This window comes from Chiloscyllium plagiosum, unplaced genomic scaffold (genome assembly GCF_037043375.1).
Source record: "Chiloscyllium plagiosum isolate Xiang-an unplaced genomic scaffold, Cpla_swu_hap1 HiC_scaffold_7, whole genome shotgun sequence".
NCBI lineage: Eukaryota > Metazoa > Chordata > Chondrichthyes > Orectolobiformes > Hemiscylliidae > Chiloscyllium > Chiloscyllium plagiosum.
The window spans coordinates 3,725,317-3,743,469 of NW_028270145.1; the positions used below are offsets into that span (position 1 = coordinate 3,725,317).

Consider the following 18,153-nt stretch of genomic DNA (forward strand, 5'->3'; position numbering starts at 1 on the left):
ACGTGCACTTGTATGCGCATATATCAAAATGTCATAGAACCATAAATGATAGTTCATAATTTAAGAGATCTCAATTTCTGTGTGTTTAATTTTTTAGAATACAAATGGAATCCTGGCAATGTTGGATGAAGAATGCTTGCGGCCTGGGACAGTGACAGATGAGACCTTCCTAGAGAAACTTAATCAAGTGTGTGCTGTACATGAGCGCTTTGAAAGCAGAATGAGCAAAAGTTCTCGTTTCCTTAATGATACTACTTTGCCTCACAACTGCTTCAGGATCCAGCACTATGCTGGCAAGGTACAGATAAAGATGCAAAAATGTTGAGCATTCTTTTATCCAAAGATTGTGGTTATTTTCTCAAGCTTCTTATCACTGCTAGACACATATAGGAGGTGGTGTTTTTCCTGGCTTCGGTATCATACATTGCTGTAAATAGAAGAGTACCCAGTTGTTTCATTGTGCATTATAATGCACAATCTACTTCCTGGTCATCTGTGTCTTTTGCTCTCTCCAAATTTCTTTAGTTAAACTTGATACTATTCTAATTTTAAAATACTTTCTTTATCAAAGTATACAATTTGCATGTTATGATGACTTTCCTGTGATCATGCCAATTCTCAAACAAGTAGGCCTGTTTAAGAGCATAGTGCTTGTCATGATTGGGTGAAATGTACTTGATGGGTGTCCTGCCATTGGAGATCATGCCATCAATATTTGTTTTACCATCAAGGTTATGTACCACGTTGAAGGATTTGTGGATAAAAACAATGATCTGCTGTATCGCGACCTGTCACAAGCCATGTGGAAGACCAATCATGTGTTAGTCAAATCCCTCTTCCCAGAAGGAAATCCGGCGAAGATGTCCTTGAAGAGGCCACCTACAGCAGGGTCACAGTTCAAAGCTTCTGTTGCAACTTTGATGAAAAATCTACAAACCAAAAATCCCAACTATATCAGGTAGGAGCATTTTTTAATTACATTTTAACGTGCACAATAATTCAAGTAGGATGAAACGTGAGATTAAGCATTAGATAATACATGCATATTCAGAAATAGGAGGTGAGTTACTTGTTGCAGTATCCCTAATCTTTGACCTCCTCATGTAGCCACTGTATTTATATCAGTTTCTGGTAAACAGGGAAGCTAAATGCATTAGAGGTGTAAGCATGATGGGCTGAATGGCATTCTTCTGCACTTAATCATAGAATCATTTTAGATATACTTTAGAGACTTTGCCTCCTTTCCCTCAAAGCTAGAACTGCCTCGCTCAATTCATTGAACCTTAGTGATGTCAAGTGAGAAGATAGAGTATCTGACCATCTCACCATTTAAAAGAGGGTATATTTGTTTGTGAGCAAGTTTCATGTTGCTTATGTGGAGTTGGAAAGTGGTTGTAACCTGGCTACATTTCAGATGCATCAAGCCAAATGACCAGAAAGCTCCACACATCTTTGCTGAGGCTTTAGTCCGTCACCAAGTCAGGTACCTGGGCCTGATGGAGAATGTGCGTGTGCGACGGGCAGGATATGCTTTCAAGCAGCCTTACGAGTCCTGCCTGGAGAGATACAAGATGCTCTGTTCACAGACGTGGCCCCACTGGCGGCAAGGTTCAAGGTACGGAAATCCTATCCAGTTTTAATGATAATGATGGTTTGGAAATAGTGGAGAACGTATCTTTTATTCTTCATTCTTTTCCTTGCAATGCTGAAAGTTTAATTTTTGAAAATAAATGTGCTCGATCTTCCCCAGTGATTCAGTGAAGATAAACACTGAGACGTACAGTGAGGTCAGGGGATGGAGTTTCTATTTGCAGACTATGCCCAGAGAATCCCTACCATGCAGAAAGAGGCCATTTGGCCCATCGAGCACCACTGGCACTCAGAAGAGCATTGCACCCTTTCCTATAACCCCATCTTTACCACCTATCCCACACATTCTTGGATGCTACAAGGCAATTTAGTATGACCAGTCCACTTAAACCTGCACGTCTTTGGACTGTTGGAGCAAACAGGAGAACCTGGCTCTCGCGCGCACCCCCGCGCACATCCACACCCCCGCGCACATGCGCACCCCCCCGCACATGCGCACCCCCCGCACATGCGCACCCCCCCGCACATGCGCACCCCCCCGCACATGCGCACCCCCCCGCACATGCGCACCCCCCCGCACATGCGCACCCCCCCGCACATGCGCACCCCCCCGCACATGCGCACCCCCCCGCACATGCGCACCCCCGCGCACCTCCGCACCCCCGCCGACACACGCACCCCCGCCGACACACGCCCCCCCCACACACGCCCCCCCCACACACACCCCCCCACACACACCCCCCCACACACACCCCCCCACACACACCCCCCCCCACACCCCCCTCCACACACCCCCCTCCACACACCCCCCACACACCCCCCCCCCCCACACACACCCCCCCCACACACACCCCCCCCCCACACACCCCCCCCACACACCCCCCCCCACACACCCCCCCCCACACACCCCCCCCACACACACCCCCCCACGCACACCCCCCCACGCACACCCCCCCACGCACACCCCCCCACGCACACCCCCCCACGCACACCCCCCCACGCACACCCCCCCCCGCACACCCCCCCCCACACACCCCCCCCCACACACCCCCCCCCACACCCCCCCCCACACACCCCCCCCCACACCCCCCCACACACACCCCCCCACACACACCCCCCCACACACACCCCCCCACACACACCCCCCGCACACACCCCCCCGCACACACCCGCACGCACACACCCGCACGCACACACCCGCACGCACACACCCGCACGCACACACCCGCACGCACACACCCGCACGCACACACCCGCACGCACACACCCGCACGCACACACCCGCACGCACACACCCGCACGCACACACCCGCACGCACACACCCGCACACACACACACCCGCACACACACACACCCGCACACCCCCCCCCCGCACACCCCCCCCCCGCACGCACACCCCCCCCGCACGCACACCCCCCCCCACACGCACACACCCCCCCCCACACGCACACACCCCCCCCACACGCACACACCCCCCACACGCACACGCCCCCCCACCACCACACGCACCCCCCGACACACACACCCCCCCCACACACACCCCCCCCACACACACACACCCCCACACACACACACACCCCCCCACACACACCCCCCCACACACACCCCCCCACACACACCCCCCCACACACCCCCCCCCACACACCCCCCCCCACACACCCCCCCCCACACACCCCCCCCCACACCCCCCCCCACACCCCCCCCCACACCCCCCCCACACACCCCCCCCCACACCCCCCCCACACACACCCCCCCCACACACACACCCCCCCCACACACCCCCCCCCCACACACCCCCCCCCACATTCCTGATGAAGGGCTTATGCCTGAAACATCGACTCTGTTCCTCGGATGCTGCCTGACCTGCTGCGTGTTTCCGGCACCCCTTCTTTTGATTGTCTCCGGGACTAAGCAGAGAGAACGTTGGTCCAATTGACCTTTCAGGGTGTTAAAGAGAGAGTGAGTTTGTGGAACATCTGAGCACATAAATCTGGTGATCCCTCCTTCAATGGCCATTCTTCACAAGTTAATATTCGCAGTCACAATTGGAGAAAAAATAAAATGTGCATTTATGTGTCATCTTTCATGATCTCAAAGTCCCACTGTGTTTTACAGACAATGAGATCTTTCTCCAAGTGTAGTCAATTTTAGAAGGCAGAAGGTGTAGCAACTGGTTTGTACATTGCAAACAAATATGATACTGAGATTAATGTGTCTTTTTATTGCTAGTTCCTGGTGAAATATTGGCTAGGACATGGGGCAGAACTCGCCTGCTCTCATTTGATGCTTTTGTCTTTCCCGTTCACTTTTATGTTAGTTTGCAATAACCGATGGAAAAGTGAAACCCTGGTGGCAATGCAGCAAATGTGTAATAGTTGCTTGTAAGTAACAATTGTTCCTTATTAGCTGGAGTGGTTTAATGGCTTCAGAATTGAGATGGGGCCTATAAAACCTCCCAGTAGCTCATGAGCACACTACCCAAGACATTGGGTTATAAGACTCCAGACTACTGTGCAGTGCCACCCATTATTGACATGAAGGAAGATATTTCAGGAAGGATATTCTCCTCGCAAGTTGTCAGTGATATCCCTAAGGAGGTAAGTTCATTAATACTGAATGCCTCTGAGACGACAAATAATAAAGTCAGGATAATAGTTGGGTTTTATCTAAAGAGGAAAGGGTGTGAAGGAGTTGGGCTACTGAGCACAACATGAATTACCTTGATGATTAACACTTGTAAATATATACATACTGCACTACCTCATTCATTGGAACACAGCATATAGTGATATTCAAGTTCTTAAAATGAGTCATGTTTGACTCATAATATTAACTCTTAATGCTCTGTCTCCACAGGTGCTGCCAGACCTGTGCCAGTTTCTTCAGCACTGGGGTATTTTTTTGTTCTTCTACAGTGCAGGAGAGGGTTTAATCTTTCTTTCTTTTTTGCCAGTATTTTGTCTCAATATTTTTTGTCCTCCCCCTGCCCTGTCATTTATTCTGAATGTGTCCATGGCTACTAGTTGTTCAAGTTGCCATTATAAGAGTTTCAGAAAGTTAGTCAACCCTGCAGGCAGATGATAGAGGAGCCCCGTACATGTTCAGTTGATATTGGTACAAAGAAGGCACGCTACCTGAAGAAGGAGCTGGAGACTGATCTCAAACCCATGATCAAATCCCTACCACTGGTCAAGCTCTATCAATAAGCTGGGAAGCATAGACCAGGAAACAAACCTGGGGATCTTCCCATAACAAGTTCAAAAGGCTAGGATTCAGCTGCATAATTCTTTGAAGTTTGCATTATGTATAGACAGGGTGGTTTAAAAGGCATTTAACACGCTTTCTTCATTGCTCAGGCCTTTGAGGCTAGGAGTTGGGAAGTCGTCTTTTCCCTAAGATGTGGGATTTCAAGACTGGGGGCACACTTTTAAGGTGAGAGGAGAGAGATTGAAAAAAGACATGAGGGGCAAATCATTTACACAGAGTGGTTCATGTGATGAATAAATTTCTTGAGGAAGTGATGGATGTGGGTACAATTACAACATTTAAAAGTCACTCGGATAAGCACATGAATAGGAAAGGTTTGGAGGAGCAAGCAGGTGGGACTAGTTTAGTTTGGGATTATGGTTGACATGGACTGGTTGGACTAAAGTGTCTGTTTCTGTGCTGTATGACTCTCTGATTGTGGATGCAGAAAATCTGAAACAAGAACAGTGAGTGCTGGAGAAACATAGTGGTTCTGTCAACATCTGTAGAGAGAAATACAATGTTGATGTTTTATGCCAGTGGCCCTTTGTCAGAATTGAACTGGAAACATAACACTGTTTTTCTCCCTTTAGATGCTGCCAGATCTTTGTACCTGGAATCTTCCTATTAAGTGTGGGTCAACTATTTGATCGATGAAAGTGCTATGATGGAATTAGTGTCTTCAAATATTAACATGAACCAAATGTTTATTTCACTGCCAAAATCAAGAGTGTGTTAAACAAAAGTTGCTGTTAGTGTGATTAGCTGGGTGATTACAATGCATTCAGGCATCACACTTCACTTGAACAACCCACATAATGTTGTAAAAGCAAGCTTTGAACATAAATTTCAACACATTCTCAAAATGTTCACTTCATTTCAGAGTGATCTTCTGCAACAATTGTTGTGCAAAATTACGAAGTGGAATGTGAAATAAATTTAATACCCAAAGGGCGAAACTTCATGTCATTTTTTGGTACTAACTAAAACTACTTGTTATATTCATTTAATTTAAGGGATGGTGTTAAAGTGCTGCTGACAGAACTTCAGATCCCTCCTGAAGAGTTTTCATATGGTAGATCAAAGATATTCATTCGAAATCCCAGAACGGTAGGTAATCCCCTGTTGTAACCTTCCCCGTTATCTCAAGTTTCAGTGGATTTGCATTTCAGCAACAGTTAAGAACATTAATCCAGCATTTAAGTTAAATACAGGGTGGTCGCAATCCTATCAAGTAATTAATTTGAGCGCATTATTGGTTTGTGTTTATAGTTTCAGAAGCATTCCTGAAAAAGCAATCAAGTAAAATGTCTGGCTGTGTAATTTGAAATTAACCAGAAGTACTTTGGTTCTAGTAACTGATCTAAGTCATGACTATATATCCAATTAATAAACCAGCATGTAATTATAAAATAACATGTCACCATTGAGTCTTAGAAATAAGCAACATCAAAGAAGGCTACAGGGCATATTAGACATAAACCTTTCAAAAGGATTAATGACCTTATTTTTCTCATTGTACTCTTTATTTTATTCTCTTTCAAAATGTTAATCCCCTTCTACTTGAAAAGTTCTTCAGTATACAACTTCTGTTTCTGGTAGTGATCATATCCTATCACTCCTCTGTTTACAAAGAAAAAGCTACTAACTTCTCCACTTGGTGCATCCTACTTTGAGCTGAGTGTAATGCCAATACAGTGGGAACTTCTTTGATGTGATCTCTGAGTCAGACAAGTTAAATTCACCTTGACCTTCACATTGGCCCTAACTATTGTGTTACTGCGTTGGTTTCTGCAGCTGTTTGAGCTGGAAGATCTGAGAAAGCGCCGTCTGGAAGATCTGGCCACGCTTATTCAGAAGATCTATCGTGGCTGGAAATGCCGCACAAACTTCCTGTTGATGAAGAAGAGCCAGATCATTATTTCAGCTTGGACTAAGAGACATTTTGTAAGTGGGTTTCTCTAGAGCTTCCTGCACTGCATCATTTTTTTTAAAAAGTAAACTGGCCAGGAGTTTCCTTATTACAGTTCCTGCCATCCTACCTCAACATAGCTGGGTCCATCTATATCCTTACATGAGGCTTCTAAACCTATTTCAAGCTGTGCGTCAGTGGGGTGAGCAAGAGCAACAGCAATTAGAGTTCTGAGGCACTTCACAAAACTTGACAAATACAGTTTCACAGAGTTATTAGGATAGATGATGAGGGATGGAGTTCCGGAGTTGACGAGCTGAAAATATGCTGCCATTGGCGAAACAATTTAAATCAGGATAAGTAAGAATGGGAGGAGTGCAGATCTCTGAGTGCAGTTGTCAGGCTGGAGGGGTTTGCAGAGATGAAAAGCAGCTCCATACTCATTGTTTGGATCACGTGGGTAGGGGATCAGCCCATGGGATATCAATATGACCTCATGGCAAATGACAGTGTGATTTTCACAACATAGCCATGCTGTTTGACACCATTTACATTGTTAGACCCTTCATCAGATTGCTTTCCTTGCCTTTTAGCTCAAAAATTTTTATTTCTATGGACACCTAAGATAAAAATAGAAAATGCTCATCAGGTCTGGCAGCATCTGTAGCGAGCGAATCCTTTCAGAGCTTAAGCATTAACTCTGTTTTTCTCCCACAGGTGCTGTCAAACCAACTGAATCTTTTCACAATTTTCTGCTTTTGTTTCAGATTTCTAGTATCCAAAGTATTTCCCTTTTTTATTAGAAAAAGCTAAAGTCAGTTACCACCAAACTGATAGTTATCCCCTTAAGCATGTGATTTAATGCCTGAAAATGAAACAGGAACCACCGAATAGGTGATGAGAATGAAGTAGAGTCAAATTTAGTGCACAACGAAGAGACATAAAGAAAGATTTGATTAAGAAACAAAGAAAAGTATGAAAAAATTTAATTAAGGCACATTTTCAAGTAATTCACTACTGGCCAGAATAGGACTTTTAGGGCTGGAAAGGTTGTCTTGTATTGCAAGAATGTAAAAACATAGAACAGCACAGCACAGGACAGGTCCTTCGGCCCTCGATGCTGTGCCGACCTTTTATCCTACTTTAAGATCAAACTAACCTACGTATGCTTCATTTTACCATCATCCACGTGCCTATCCAAGAGTTGCTTAAATGTCCCTAATGTAGTTGACTCTACGACATTGCTGGCAGTGCATTCCACACACCCACCACTCTCTGTGTAAAGAACCGACCACTGACATGTCCCCTAAACCTTCCTCCAATCATCTTAAAATTATGGCCACTTGTGATAGCCATTCTGTCCTGAGAAAAAGTCTCTGGCTATCCAGTCTATGCCTCTCATCATCTTGTACACCTCTATCAAGTTACCTCTCGTCCTCCTTCGCTCCAATGAGAAAAGCCCTAGCTCACTCAACCTTCTTTCATGAGACATGCCCTCCAGTCCAGGCAGCATCCTGGTAAATCTCCTTTGCACCCTCTCTCAAGTTTCCATATCCTTTCTATATTGACGTGACCAGAACTGAACACAATATTCCAAGTGTGGAAAACTTGCTTATAAAGGGGTACTTCCATTATTAAATACCAGACCAGATTTCCTGCAGCTAGTTATAATTTGTTTTAACAGCACAAATCCAGCAATATCTTCACATTTGCAGGGAGATTGATGACAACCTTCCATCTCTGTGAAGCTGATGGTGGGAGCAACATGAACCATTCAGCAATTCACAATTCATGGTGTCTCACGTTCTCACTACAGTTTGCTGGCTAATTTACATGCTAATAATACTGCCTCTATTCAGCATCTATTTCCTAGCATATTCTGAACAATTGTTTCACAGTATACTTCCCAAATCAGGAAAATGCTTCCCAAACACTACTTTAATTTTTAGAAAAAAAATTTACATAATTTTTATTTATAAATAGCTTGTAATTTATCATTCAGGATTACTTGATGACAATGCTATATATTTTGATCAAAAGATTTTAATTTAATTTGACTGTGACAAAGAACGTAACCTATCCTTCATTGAACTAATAACTTGGTAATTTAGTCATTAAGTATACAAACTTTGCTTTATAGCTCTACATCATAAATGATGCTGTTGGATTTTGTGAATGTCCATTGTGAGAGTGTGAAGATTTCACCTGTGATCTCACTGTAATGCAGTCATAAACAAATTTATAACATGTAAGTTACAACACAGAGCTCATAGAGGAAACCATTCCCTTTGGTTTCTAGCAGGACTGAACCTGTCTGCATTCTCTGACCTCATGTGCCCATGGCAAGAATACAGAGGGAGATTATTAGAATGCTGTAAACTGAAGGTCATGACAACAGAAGCATGTGTTTGTGTATTGGGACTCCCTGAGGGAACTGTGGTTTACAGTCCAGCAATACCTTGCTTTGTAAAAAGTACTGGTTCATAAAAGTTTAAGTAGTGCTGCTGTGTTCCCCTGTGGAATTATGGATCTACACAAGACAGATATTACTTGAATTTGATCTTGAAAGAATTGAGATCAGGCAGCTTTTAGATTACACGAGACAAGCTACCCTTTCAGGAGTTTAGTGCCCACTGGATTTCACACTAGAATTCTGAGAATCCCAGGCTGGCTGTTGTTAATCTGTCTTTCTCCTGGGGAGAGTGAGTGACCTGTGCCTCTTTGATATTTTCTATTGTCATTGCAGTAGTGAATTGCATTTACTGCTTGGTGTTGCAAGTCCAAGAGTTTTGTAAAGGGAAGGTGGAATTTTGATAAGTGCAGTCTAGCATGCCACAAAATGCACATTGCAAGATTAGAGATTGGAACTTTAAATGCATCTCCCTGTCTACTGTACTGACGTGTTTCAGTGGTTCATGGTGTTTTAAATGATGTATCTCTTCCTGTCTGAACATGTCTCCCACAGTGGTGAGTTTTGTTTTCCATGGGTTGAATTTTTAATGACGTGTATTATAGCCAAAGTCCCATCATGTTGTTGGATCTTAGAGATGTTCTTCTTTCTATTATTTAATTGTATGTTGCAAATAGCTATGCCAGCACTAATGGAGGCCTTTTAAGGTATGAAGTTCCTGTACTGATGAATACTATTAAATCGCCATGGGTCAAGTCTCTAATGGTACTCAGTAATTGATGAATTAGAATATCATTAAAGCAACTGACTTGACACCGTTACCCAGTCTGACAGTTAGAAAAAGATAAACGTAAAACCAGAATATAGCCATTCCTGTGCAAGAGTTTTGAGCCACTTGGAGAGGTGTCAAATATTAGTAATAAAATAGCTTTCATCCCCTATTCATACCATTTACTTAGCCTGTTAGTGCATTGAACAAATAAGTCATAGAGTCTTAGAGATGTACAGCATGGAAACAGACCCTTCGGTCTAAGCACTTAAATTCTGTTCCCCTCCTGTTTGAACTTGTTACGTTTCCATGTCTGGTTCTATTTGTCCCTCACTCTTTTCAAAGTCTTGGCTTTATAGGTGCTACTTTTTTTCCTCATCCAATTATTCATGTCATGAGCGTAGAGAGCATTCATGTCACAGCTGAGCCATTTCCAGTCCTCATGTGAAATCCATATTTCTGGTAGTGATCACAGTTTTTGTATTGAATTTGACTGGACATTTTTCCCCCCTCTATCTCCATCCCAGAGGCACAGAGTTCAATTGTAGTTTCTACGCTGCACCTCGGCTGAGGACAGACTGGAATTCAAAGGCAGTGTCATTCTGGGCTGTATGGTTTAGTACCTTATGAAGCAGCAATTGGTCATCTCTTATTGGAGTGATGTTAACATAGATCATTATTTATGCATGGTCAGTTTAGTTTGGGGAATTGAATTAATCTGTCTCTGGTACATATTGTTTCAAGAAAATGATAACATTTCTCTTCCCTTGATCTCTTCACTTAGCAACGGAAGAAATATCTACAACTCAAGAATGTGACATTAATTATCCAGTCGTATATCAGAGGCTGGAAGGTGAGTTAGTGTGTAGAGAAGAAAATGTACCTTTTCCTTCAAATTTGCATTATATATAGTTTTATAGCAAAAATAATTTTTAATAAGTTCAAAAATGAATGTGAATTTAGGAAAGGTAGTTGATCCATTTGATTGCTTGCTCTGATTTGCATCCTGACAAAGATTCAACCAAAGTGGAGACAGTTTAAAAAGAAAAATCTCCCAAGGCTCAATTAGTTGAGACACATTTATGCCAATCTGATGGAATTTTTATTTGCACTTATGTAGATATATTGTGAAGAAATCTTAATTTTGAAAAGCAGACATCATTTTGCCGCTGTTATTTGGATGTGACCATAATCATCATATTTTGCTGGTGTTGGCCTCAGCATGTTCTTTATGTTCAAACTTGAAGAGTTTATGAGATTAGATGGGAGAAAACTGATTGATTGCATTGAAAGGCAGTTCGGTGATCAGAGGACACAGATTTAAGACGACTGCCCAGGAATTAGAAGGAATTGAGGGTAAAATAGGGCCTGTTGTATCATGATCTGGAGCATCCTGCTTGAAAGCAGATTCAGCAGTAACTTTCCAAAGGAAATTGGACTATAACTTGAAGGGAGAAGTGCAGACCTATGACTGAAGGACAGGGGACTGGATCTGATTGAGTGGCTGGAATTTAATGGAGCCCACTGGAGGGGACTAAGTGGATGATGAGGCCTTCATAATTGCAAGAGAGGCTGTTCTACACATTCCCACTGATGGGAAAGTGTGTCCTATTAGAATGGACTTACACAAAATGCCCACGTAGTTGGATTGATTATTGAGCCCCTTAAATGTCCCTATCCCTGAGCCCAATTCAGGAGTGGCTGAGGGATTCTTCCAAGCTCACTGTGATCTCCTGTGGCCAGCAGCCCCTTTTAAGTTGGTCTGTGGTCTCCTGGGGATTTCCTCTTCCAGAAGGAGGTAGTGCTTGATTAAAAGACTGCCTGCTGAAAGCTGCTTTGAAGACCTCTGTTCCCACCACCCCCAAAGTGGCAGCATTCCCCTACTCCCTCCACCCCGACTTGTCTGTCTCCAAGGATCCAGTGATTATCCCTGACGAAGACTTCACTGAATTACAGGCAAGTAGAAGCAATCTGCAGGATTATGAGCAAAAAGTAGGAGATTAGCATTAAGTTAAAATGCTCAGAAAACCAATGCAGACATGATGGGCCAAATAGCTTCATTCTGCATCACTCAGTTCTGTGATTCAGTGAGTTAATGGCATTACCCACCACTGCCAGTTGTGCTACTGTAATGTAAGGTTGGCAGCCTGTGATTGGTTAAGTGCTCTCAGGGGTGGGATTTTTAACCTACTGGGGTCTTAATCTGTGAGCGGCCTGACACTTAACGTCTCATGTCTGATATGGGCTTAACATCAGTTGTCCCATCACTGGACTAACCCTGTAACTTAGACCAAATTCAGTTCAATAGTTCTTTGATCCAACTGGCAAAAACATAATGGGCCAAATGACCACAGCCTATACTATACTGTACAATTTGTGTAAGTTATATGATGCTGTAAACGGCTAGAGTTTTGTGTTGTGATTGATACCAGAATACATTATTTGATACAGGTTTGTTGGGCCACTTAGTACTGACTTTGCATACTTTTCAGTCTCTAGCTGTACAGTTGTGAGGAGCTCAGCACTAGCAAACCATTATACCCTTTGGTCAATGGGGTATTAACTAGAAACTAGCATCAGCTATAGTTAATCCACTTCTTTCATGTTCTGATAAATTCTTCTTTCTCTTCAATGTGCTAAGTATGTTGTCTGAGTATATGCTCCATATCTTAGTAAAATGAGCTCCTCAATGTTGTTATTTCAAAATGTGTTGTAATACATAGAACATAGAACAGTACAGCACAGAACAGGCCCTTCAGCCCACAATGTTGTGCCAACCATTGATCTTCATGTATGCACCCTCAAACTTCTGTGACCATATGCATGTCCAGCAGTCTCTTAAATGTCCCCAATGACCTTGCTTCCACAACTGCTGGCAATATATTCCATGCTCTCACAACTCTGTGTAAAGAACCCACCTCTGACATCTCCTCTATACTTTCCTCCAACCAGCTTAAAACTATGACCCATCGTGTTAGCCATTTCTACCCTGGGAAATAGTCTCTGGTTATCGACTCTATCTATGCCTCTCATTATCTTGTATACCTCAATTAGGCCCCCTCTCCTCCTCCTTTTCTCCAATGAAAAAAGTCCAAGCTCAGTCAACATCTCTTCATAAGATAAGCCCTCCAGTCCAGGCAGCATCCTGGTAAACCTCCTCTGAACCCTCTCCAAAGCATCCACATCTTTCCTATAATAGGGCGACCAGAACTGGACGCAGTATTCCAAGTGTGGTCTAACCAAAGTTTTATAGAGCTGCAACAAGATCTCATGACTCTTAAACTCAATCCCCCTGTTAATGAAAGCCAAAACACCATATGCTTTCTTAACAACCCTGTCCACTTGGGTGGCCATTTTAAGGGATCAATGTACCTGCACACCAAGATCCCTCTGTTCCTCCACACTGCCAAGAATCCTATCCTTAATCCTGTACTCAGTTTTCAAATTTGACCTTCCAAAATGCATCACCTCGCATTTATCCAGGTTGAACTCCATAATGTTCAGATATTCTGCATTATTTATAATTGTGACTGTTGATTTGTCTGTATGATGTATGTAACACAATGGTTTTGTGCCATGAATTACTAACATGTAATCCTGATGCACAAGCATCTGTACCAGTGATACTAAAGGTGAAAGTGTATCCCTGTCGCTCAAGAACATTTCATTCAAATTGGCTATTTCCATTAAGACAGTCTTTTTGTATAAATTGTCAAGTAAATGAGACAGACTTCTTTGTTTCTTTTAGGGTGGGCAGAGCACTAAGTTTTCATTGTGAGGAACACATTTTGAGTCCAACTTTATCTAAGAGTTTACTTCAATTGAAATATTCTGCAACAGAGGAAACTGAGCTTGCCTTTGAAGTAAAGTATTCAGTTAGAGATGCTTGTAGCTAAACAGACAGATAACATAGACCTGGCTGCAAGAAAGCTGCAAATCCTGCTACTGAGGCTTACTGGGACAACAGATTAGCCTTCGAGAGTGTGGTGCTGGAAAAGCATAGCAGGTCAGGCAGCAACCGAGGAGCAGGTGAATCGACGTTTCGGGCTTATGCCTGAAACGTTGATTCACCTGCTGTTTGGATGCTGCCTGACCCGCTGTGCTTTTCCAGTGCCTCACATTCTACTCTGGTCACCCAGCATCTACAGTCCTCACTTTCTCCCACCAGACTAGCCTTGTAGTAATGATGAGCATCCAAGGGAAGGGAGGGATCTTTTCTAAGGGAAATTATTTTATTTTATTCTTTCATTTTCCCCACCAACCACTTCACAGGCCAGGAAGCTTTTGCGAGAACTGAAACATCAGAAACGTTGCGAGGAGTCAGCTACAACAATTGCTGCTTATTGGCGTGGTTTTCAGGTATGAAGGGTTTTTGATTTCATTGCCGGTTTATATTTGTATTAAAACCAATTTTATTTTCCAAACATTTAACATGGAAGCAACATTCAATGGTTTCATCTCTTGCTGGAGGAATTTCTCTCTACCACACGTTGTTCAATTCTGTTATTTAAAAACAAAATGTTTTCTCTTGGCTTTTGCTAATTTCTCTTATACTGCTTCCATTTCTTCCCCTGCTACCATCTTCCTTCGTAATAATTATTCTGCGGGGATAAACGGAAAACACAAACACAGGCCAGAATGGAAGTGAGGCGACTGAAGGAGGCGGCTATGCATAAACATGCTATTGCTGTTATTTGGGCTTACTGGCTTGGATACGAGGTATTTCATAATCCCAATGCTCATCTCAGCAACTCTCATAGTTCCCGCTTCTTTCTCCCAAACTCTTTAACAACTAGCACATTCAAAATCCATATAGAGGCATGATGAAAGCAGCAGTACTTCTGTTCAGAATAGTTAGATTGTAAATGCATTAATTTGCTGCATGCAATTGAACAGAGCAGCATGTGGCATGTTAACCCGAAAACTGCATGTTTTCAAATGAAGTGGAACTACTACTTACTAACTATCAGTGTTATGGCAAGGTATGATGCCTTGCTGATTGTAAGACTGCAATGTTTGATTTGCTTTATGATTCACATAATTATGTACATTACATAGCCAGGTCATACTTTGGTTCACAAAGAATTGCTGAACAGGTTGTGAAAAACACTGAGAAAATTATAGTTATTTACTGCAAGTCTACAAACATCATCATGTTAATTTGTCCCAAAGGTCAGTCTTAGTGCTGATGCAAATTGGCATGTCAATGCACTCTGCCACAGAGAAAAACCCAGTTGGAGCAAAAATGTGACTGAGTTCTTCCTCCATAACAATAAAGGAGTGGAAAGTGAGTTAACCTTGACCTGACTCTGAGGTCACAGAGCATTGTGGGTGATAGGTGGATGGGCATTGCAACTTGCCAGGAAAATTGAACCACTTCAGTGTTCTCTTCTATCTCCTCTCCAAAAATTGGAATCGTAAGACAATATTACTGTAAAAATAAACATGAAGAAAATTCTACTGTTTATTGAAGAAAAAGGCATTATTTGAATGCTTCATTTTTTAAAATGTTGCACTGTATGCAAAACCTGTTCTCACTGTTAATATTAGCATTCAGAGATGGATGCACTCTTCACCATCTGAAACGCTCATTCAAAGCTATTGAGTGAGGTCAGCCAATTTTTTTCTTCAGTTTTTCATGGGTTATGGGCATCCCTTGGCAAAGCCATCATTTGTTGCCCATCCTTTAATGCACTTGCATCAAATAGCTTGCTAAGCTGTTTCAGGAGACAGTTAAGAGCCTGCCATGTTGCTGTGGGTCTGAAGTCGCATGTAAGCCAGATGAGGTGAGGATGGTAGATTTCCTTCCTTACACGACATTAGTGAACCAGATGGGTTTAAACAAGACCCATTACTGAGAATCACTTTTACATTCCAGGTTGATTAATTGAGTTTAGATTGCACTAAGTGACATCTTGGGGTTTCAACTTGTCTCTTGAACATTAGCCTGGACCTTTCAATTACTAGTTCATTAGCATTCTGCTACAATCCATTTGAAAAAGTAGCCTCCCTATGCACTATGCACAAGACATTGACTATGATTAAAGTGATTAATGTTCGATAGTTTGAAATATGCTTTCAAATGTTGTGGGGTTAGGTGAAATTGAAGAGTTTCTTGTAAATTAAGAAGGAAGAGTCGAGTAAATAAGGTATCCCTATTTTAAATATACAATTTTCCATTTTAAAACTCTCCCTTTTTAAATACTACATCCTCAATGTCCTGCAAATCCCAGAGTGAGAAAGCTTATTCACAGTAGAAAACCTAGACTGGTAAACGTAAATCTAGAAATGAAGTGAAACAGATATGTTGATGTATCCATGACTCCAATCAAAATTTTTGAGAAACTGCAGGAATCCCAGGAAGTATTGCTGGTGATTTGTAATGACTGAATTAATGGGAAACAGATTTAATTCTCTGGACATTGATAACTGGGTTGGGAGGAAGATGTTGAAAAATGTGGTGCTGGAAAAAAACAGCAGGCCAGGCCGCATCCGAAGAGCAGGAGAATCGACGTTTCGGGCATAAGCCCTTCTTCAGGAATGAGGCTGGTGTGCCAAGCGGGCTGAGATAAAGGGTAGGGGGGAGGGAAATTGGGGGAGGGGCGCTGGGAATATGGTAGATGGAAGGAGGTGAGGGTGATAGGCCGGAGAGGGGGTGGGGGCGGAGAGGTCGGGAAGAAGATTTGCAGGTCAAGAAGGTGGTGCTGAATCCGGGGGTTGGGACTGAGATAAGGTGGGGGGAGGGGAAATGAGAAAGCTGGAGAAATCTACATTCATCCCGTGTGGTTGGAGGGTTCCTAGGCGGAAGATGAGGCGCTCTTCCTCCAGGCGTCGTGTGGTCAGAGTCTGACGATACTTGAAAAGTGGAATGAACATCTACACATCTCTAAGTCAATTAACTGCCTGAATCATAGAACATAGAACATAGAAGAATACAGCGCAGTACAGGCCCTTGGGCCCTCGATGTTGCGCCGATCCAAGCCCACCTAAACTACACTAACCCACTATCCTCCATATACCTATCCAATGCCCTCTTAAATGCCCATAAAGAGGGAGAGTCCACCACTGTTACTGGCAGGGCATTCCATGAACTAACGACTCGCTGAGTGAAGAACCTACCCCTAACATCAGTCCTATATCTACCCCCCCTTAATTTAAAGCTATGCCCCCTTGTAATACCCGACTCGATACGCGGGAAAAGGTTCATACTGTCGACCCTATCTAACCCCCTAATCATCTTGTACACCTCAATCAAGTCACCCCTAAACCTTCTTTTCTCTAGTGAAAACAGCCCCAAGTGCCTCAGTCTTTCCTCATACGATTTTCCTTCCATACCAGGCAACATCCTGGTAAACCTCCTCTGCACCCGTTCCAATGCCTCCACATCCTTCCTATAGTATGGCGACCAAAACTGCACACAATATTCCAGATGCGGCCGTACCAGAGTCTTATACAACTGCATCATGACCTCAGGACTCCGGAACTCAATTCCTCTACCAATAAAAGCCAGTACGCCATATGCCTTCCTCACCGCACTATTTACCTGGGTGGCAACTTTCAGAGATCTGTGTACATGGACACCAAGATCCCTCTGCTCATCCACACTACCAAGTATCCGACCATTAGCCCAGTACCCCATCTTTTTGTTATTCTTCCCAAAGTGAATCACCTCGCACTTAGCTACATTGAATTCCATCTGCCACCTTTCTGCCCAGCTCTGCAGCTTCTCTATATCCTGCTGTAACCTGCCACATGCTTCCTCACTGTCAACAACTCCTCCGACTTTCGTGTCATCCGCAAACTTGCTCACCCAACCTTCTAACCCCTCTTCCAGGTCATTTATAAAAATGACAAACAGCAATGGTCCCAAAACAGATCCTTGCGGAACACCGCTAGTGACGGCACTCCATGAAGAAACTTTGCCATCAACTACTACCCTCTGTCTTCTTCCATCCAGCCAATTCCTAATCCAAACCTCCAACTCACCCTCAATGCCATATCTCCGTATTTTCTGCAGTAGCCTACCATGGGGAACCTTATCAAACGCCTTACTAAAATCCATATATACCACATCTACCGCTTTCCCCTCATCAACCTCCTTCGTCACCTTTTCAAAGAATTCAATAAGGTTTGTGAGGCACGACTTGCCCTTCACAAAACCATGCTGACTATCCTTGATCACATTATTCCTATCTAGATGTGCATAAATCCTATCCCTTACAATT

The 18,153-nt window shown here is 43.3% G+C and overlaps 1 protein-coding gene across 3 annotated transcripts in view; it reads left to right on the forward strand.

The window, feature by feature from the left end:
* Positions 1-18,153, forward strand: part of myo1b (myosin IB) — a 275,282-nt gene that overhangs the window by 214,286 nt on the left and 42,843 nt on the right. For 2 of the 3 annotated variants that reach the window (XM_043692882.2, XM_043692884.2), the window contains exons 16-22: positions 98-298; positions 732-958; positions 1,415-1,615; positions 5,854-5,947; positions 6,635-6,784; positions 10,713-10,781; positions 14,201-14,287. In XM_043692882.2, the coding sequence (XP_043548817.2) occupies positions 98-298; positions 732-958; positions 1,415-1,615; positions 5,854-5,947; positions 6,635-6,784; positions 10,713-10,781; positions 14,201-14,287 (1,029 nt within the window). Of the gene's footprint in view, positions 1-97; positions 299-731; positions 959-1,414; positions 1,616-5,853; positions 5,948-6,634; positions 6,785-10,712; positions 10,782-14,200; positions 14,288-14,560; positions 14,648-18,153 lie in introns of all 3 variants that reach the window. The other variant, XM_043692880.2, reaches the window with a different exon arrangement.